General features: G+C 40.5%; 1 protein-coding gene across 1 annotated transcript; it reads right to left on the bottom strand.

The window, feature by feature from the left end:
* Positions 1–236: 236 nt before the first annotated feature.
* Positions 237–4,546, bottom strand: LOC117554605. The gene is made up of 2 exons (XM_034229054.1): positions 2,218–4,546; positions 237–2,175 (listed from the first exon to the last, which is right to left on the bottom strand). The coding sequence occupies exons 1-2, from the start codon at positions 2,368–2,370 to the stop codon at positions 577–579; spliced, it is 1,752 nt and encodes a 583-aa protein (XP_034084945.1). The 5' UTR covers positions 2,371–4,546; the 3' UTR covers positions 237–576.
* Between the last annotated feature and the right edge of the window lie 1,537 nt (positions 4,547–6,083).

Here is a 6,083-nt window from a genome sequence, read left to right as displayed (position 1 = left end):
TTACCCAACACAACTCTGAAATACTTACATGTTTCCAGCATCACATATTCCACACACTACGAAAGAACATCTCCATATTTTCTCCAATATTTTAAATCCCACTGTTATTTAGAACAATAGTAAACCTGCAGAGCACACCAATTGGATCACAGTAATGAAATTTGAATCAAGTGTAGGCCTATGTCTACTTTCCACCATACTTATTACTTTTGCTGAACATTTATTTATATTGTCTAACTTCCTTGTCTATGATGTGCAAACAGTTCGAGTGTAAAATGTGTTTTTCTCAATGTATTTACACTACAGATCCTTGAGTTTACTCATCTCCTGGTGCTGTCGTTGTAAAAAATGTTCAATTCCTTATTGTTTTTTGTACCAGTTTTCCAAAATCAGTTCCAACTGCCGTGCCGTTTCTGGAAAGGTGGCGGTACGGCTACACAATGTGTAAGAAGGTGCCAACATGTTCTTTTTTTAACTTTGATCCGGAGCGCATCTGCAGTGCGTTCTACAACTTCCCATGGTCCACTCCATACAGGTTGCAACAAGTTCATCTTGTGGATTTTTACATTTACCCAATCACCTGATCCAACAGAAATATTCGTCATTTGCCCTGGCATATGCTTCCGCCTCAATATTTCTAAAATCTAACGCTGGTTCTCCTCTGTATTGTGAGGTGCTACCTTGTGGTGGATATTGCTGAGTGGGGCAATCTCTGGCCAGATGTCTACAATCTCCACATATGAAGCAGCCATCATCCCTTCTTCCTCTTGATCGTTGCTTTCCTCTCCATTGTCCCTTTTGTTGATGCTGTATGGGAGTGTATACCTGTGCTTGCGGCTGTACTTGGTTAGGAAGATACACAGGTATTTGCTGTTGAATATACTGTGGTGCTTGTGGCTGTACTTGCGTAGGAAGATACACAGGTGTCTGCTGTTGAAGATACTGTGGTGCTTGTGGCTGTACTTGCGTAGGAAGATACACAGGTGTCTGCTGAACCTGGTTTTGTGGACATACACTTCCTCCTCCGCTTTGTTGAACTGTTGGAGGTGTCCGCCCTGCCTTCTCTGCTAGTATGGCCATCTGATTTGTCGATTTCTTGTTTTTATTAGCTTCGGCATCTTTCTCAGCTACTTGTATCTTCAAAAGTCTTAGTTTTAGTGTTTTAATTTCTTCATCATTTTCCCCCTTTGTTGCCTGGTATTTCATATCGTAGTGAATGAGATGTAGTCTCCATTCTTCAATGGGTTTAGCGTCTAATCCCACCACGTCTCCCAGGCCTGCCTGCACTGATCGGGGAAGGGCTTTAATGACAGCGTTCTTCCACAACATTACAACAGCCGGAGAAACGTCATGCCGTTCTCCAGTGCAGTCCTCCCACACTCCTTCACATCTCTTCAAGAAGGCATGCATTTCTTCCCCCGGTTCTTTTCTCAGGCTGTTGAGGGCATGTAAATTGCGTGTTGTCGGGTAGATGTGACGAATAGCAGCCCAATAATTCGACCTGATATTGTTGAATGAAGTTTCATCTGGGTCGTGCGTGCAATTGGCCTCGGAATCTACTGCTCTTGCCTCTAGTCTTCCTTCTATCCGTCCAAGCAGGGCCCTCATGTCTCCCAAGCACAGGTGGTCTTGGACAGTGTACTTCTCCAGATCAGTAACCCACTTCTGACCTCCTTTCGTGAGTGGAGGTAGCTTTGACACTAATGCTTCCATGTCCCTGTGAGTCCATGATTGGTATTGAAATCCTCCTCTTCCAGCCGCTATCAATGGCATGGAGGTATGTGCACCGGTCTTGGTTCTTTTAGTTGTCTTGGTTCTTCTAGTTTTGGGGCATGTCCCAGGGTAATGTTGCTCGTTTTCGTCACTACTATTATTCTCAGGAGGAGATGCAAAACTGCGTTGTTGCTGTGACTGTTCATGGTATGGGGAGTGTCTACTGGTTTCAGACTGTGTACCGCTGTCGTCATATTCATCTCCCCGTCCATTGGAATAGTCAGGAGAGTAGTTTGTTCTGCGTTTTCTTTGAGTTCTTCGTTCTTCTTGTTCTCTCCTTTGTCTATCTGCCATCATGTCCTGGAATCTTACATCGTCTTGTTGCCTCTCCGCCAGAAGTAGTTGGTATTTATCTTCCTCCCTTTGTCTTTCTGCAATAATGTCATTATGGGCTTCAACTGCCTTCCGTCTTTCTTCAATAATGTCATTATGGGCTTCATCTGCCTTTCGTCTCTCTTCCATTCCTCTGATGAGTTCTGCTTCAATGCTTCTGTTGAGCTCCTCGTCCATTCTTCTGTCGAGTTCCTCCATTCTTCTGTCGAGCTCTTCGTGTCTTCTGCCGAGTTCTGCTTCCATTCTTCTGCCGAGTTCTTCCATCAGCTGGTTGACACTGGATAGGATTCTTACCTCAAACGCCAATTCTTTCTCATTTGGGGCTTGAATCGAAGCTTGGTGAGAAGGGTTGTTCTATGATATGTCTGGAGGAGACACTTCGGTCAGGCTTGGATACTGCTTTGGAGTTTGGATAAGTGGAGCCTCTTTTGTCATTTCTGCTGTGTCTTCATTTACTGGCAGATCTTCTGCGATGGATGTCAGATGGATTAACAGACATGTAACCCTAACTTTTCTTTTTTCAGCTTTTTTCATAGCGCTTTTAGCAGGTCCATACCAAGGGGTTTGTACGGCTTTGATCCATGCTTTTTCCTGTTGTAGGTATTCAGCATTCTCATGTTCAACTACAGCTTTTCTATGGGCTTCCGTTGGTCCAGGTTGATCATCTGCTGGAATCAATCCTCTCGTTTGCCACTGTTCCAACAGTTTCTCTATTTGGTTCCATGTCTTCTGTCTATGACTTGGACACGTTAAAGCATCTGATCTGATGTTTACTCTCGCCTTAATATCTGCAGTTGTGCCTGGCACTGTGAGTGCTCTTAACTCTGGCGACATGTTTCTTAAGTACACCGATAATATTATTAAGTTTATCAAAATGAATGACTAATCCTCTGAATAGTACCCTTGTATTCTTTATAAAGATATCCTATGTCATCTGAACTTAACTTTAAAATCTTGTAATTTTTTCAATTTTTTTACAGAATTTGGAAAAATAAATTTAAATGTTGTAAAACTGAGATTGGAAAATCAAAATTAGACAAATTAAATTAAAATTTTGAAATTATGCAACATTTTTAAAATCTGAACAAATAAATAAAAATGAACAGTGTATGGTTTTGACTTTGTAAAAATAGGAATATGGTGCAAATCCAAATAAACCGTGGACAGTGTATACTCAAGTTGAGTTCATGAAATTATGCAAATGTCATAAAATGTGTTAACTACAATACTTCAATTCAAAGAAACCACATGTAATCTTTATCTGTGTGGTGAAGAATGTATTAACTGTAATACTTATTATGTCCGCTAGGGGAGCTGTTTTATTTGTAACTCCTCTCAAATGTATTAACTAGTACTTCCGGTTCATAAACATACTTCCTGTTTATTTCAAAATATAAAGTTCAAAGTACTTTCTTTGAAAAGCATGAAAAACAAAACAACTCAATCTACTCTCAACGTTCATCTACACCATCCCTGTGTATTTAATCAGTAGTTACCGGTTGTATCTTTACTCGAAGTATTTCACCATCTAGTAATGCTAACTGGCTAGCTTAGCAGTATAGCATTAACCGCATGTGACTGGGGGAAGGGGAACAATGGAAACACTCAACATCTGCATATAAATAACCACACTGATTGACAATACAAAACACAATCTTCATTTATCTTAGCTCTAAATTATATAGATGCTGACCCTAAAAGCCGATCTCATACCAATCTTGTACACAATCGTTTCGGCTTAGAAGATCACACAAAAATATACTTTTTGGCTTAAAAACTCCACACAATATACGTTATTAAACCAGACTACGCAGGTTTAACACATCGAACATATAGACTAACATGAATGGACCCAGTCCAGTGTAAAACAGATCAGGTCTGGTACCTACCCAGAGGTATTTAACACAATGTGAACCCTATCCCAGATAAAATTCTGCCTCACCAGAAGGTCTTAATATGTAATATTCACATTATCGGGCGGCGCCGAAGATACAACAGAGACGAATAGAAACACTATATACAATCTCCACACCACTCGCAATCACCACGGAATTAAACAGGTAACTGTCTCACCTTTCGTTTAGGCCCAGCCAAAAACTCATTTTCTGCAGGCTAGTGTGATGCTAGTTAGCTTGCAGCATTCCCCTCTCTTCCAGCTCTATCCCGCTTCAGAGCCCACCCAGGGACGCCATGTTAGTGTATTCTATAACCCCGAAGGCAGGAGAGACTGAAAAGAGTCAAGGGAAGCTTATAAAAGTTAACAGCATTTAATTACACAAAAGATGTGGTGGTGTACAGTACAAAATGAAATGTGCGAGTGGAGGCGTTCTCCTCATCCGCCCGGTCAGTCCAGGTCACCCGGTAGAAAGAGGTCAATCCTTGGCTTGCTCTTCCTGTTGTCATCGGAGGTCTTCTCCTATTGGCCGGCGTCGTCGGGGGCGGGTCCAATGCAATTTCTGCCTTTTTCTGTTGTTAAATTATATCATTCTGGTGTCTGTGGTTATTTAAACATTCCCTAATAAACGTTATTCAGCGGTAATAAATGAGTGCTAAACCCAGTGTGCTCAGTGTACAACATCACATGTCATTTCACCTTTGATTCACGGTTTGAAAATGCAGCATTTTGCCACATGCTAATGCTAACCGGAAATGAAGAATTTTCAGAATAAAAGTATTAAATTAATAGTTAGTGAACTTCCGGTTTTTCAGAATAAAACTGATTTAAATTAAATAGTGTATTTAATTCAAATTACGCCATACCAACATTGATTTTAATTTCTAACAAGCCTCAGGCCTAGTGGTACCTGGGCCAGCAGCAGACTCTACCTCTGTATATGAAAAGCACACGAGGCAGAAATGTTAGCTTGTTTGTAGCTCAACTGCAGGATTTAATCTGCAGGTTTGGAAACAATCCACAACAAAAGCATTTATCCATGCTCATTTCCATGAGGCAACAACACCAGAGATCAATGAGGCAACAGCATCCACATAACAACGATGACATCATGGTAAAACTACAACAGAAATGTACAATAAAATCGTCACACTCAGAACTCACTGTTATCCTCACACTCAAATTCCAATACAATACACACACACACTTCAAAGAAACATATACAACCTATATGCATAAACACAATCTACCTCATAGTAATTTACATCATACACCAAGCAACACGTGTCTACATAGTACAGGGTTGCCAACTTTGGGTACCTGGCTGGAGTGAGATTTTGATATCATGGGTTTGATTACACATATGCGCACGAAATGACTGCTATCGTGTCAGTAGCGGGACCTTAGCATATATATAGGATATATATATACAATATATAAAAATACACAATATTGGACACAGACTATAAAGGGCACACAGTTTCATTCACTAATGAAAGTCAAACACATGTTTGTTTCCACTGTTTTATGTGTGCATATGGCCTATCGCGATAAGCAATTAATTGACTTATCGTACGATAAATAAAAATGAACTCGATAAATTGCCATTTACATGAGGATGTGACTAGCAGTTTGAAAGGATGTACTTTAATTATTATTATATATTATCATTATGTCAGTGGTCTAAAATGGTCATACAACGGTGCCGACAATATTATCGTTTATCACAATAATTTCCGGGAAAATGTATCCAACAAAATTAATTATCGTGAGATGCCTATACATGAAACTCACACACACAAACACATTTACAGACGTACTCCAAACTGCCAAATATATTAATTAACACACTCACTCTCATACTCTTTGACTCTATTTTGGCCTATTCATTTCTACTGGATCTTAGATCTGCGCATGCGCAATACGGGGCGGCAGTGGCGGCCACGGAGTATTTTTGTTGGGTAATCTGTTAGGGCCGGCTAACCCATACAGTGGTGGTGGGGCTCAAATCAGCATTTGCAATGTAATTACATACACGCTCCCCTTGACAGTGAAACGCCACCCGTGAGGTTTAGATTATTTC

The sequence above is a fragment of the Gymnodraco acuticeps genome, unplaced genomic scaffold, assembly GCF_902827175.1.
Source record: "Gymnodraco acuticeps unplaced genomic scaffold, fGymAcu1.1, whole genome shotgun sequence".
Taxonomy (NCBI): domain Eukaryota; kingdom Metazoa; phylum Chordata; class Actinopteri; order Perciformes; family Bathydraconidae; genus Gymnodraco; species Gymnodraco acuticeps.
This window is presented reverse-complemented; position numbering and strand designations above follow the sequence as displayed.

Coding starts and splice junctions, on each gene's coding strand:
- LOC117554605 (XM_034229054.1), bottom strand. CDS start 2,370: ATGGAAGAACTCGGCAGAAGAATGGAAGCAGAACTCGGCAGAAGACAC. Junction 2,176..2,217: donor GAATGGAAGAGAGACGAAAG/GCAGATGAAGCC, acceptor GAAAGACGGAAG/GCAGTTGAAGCCCATAATGA.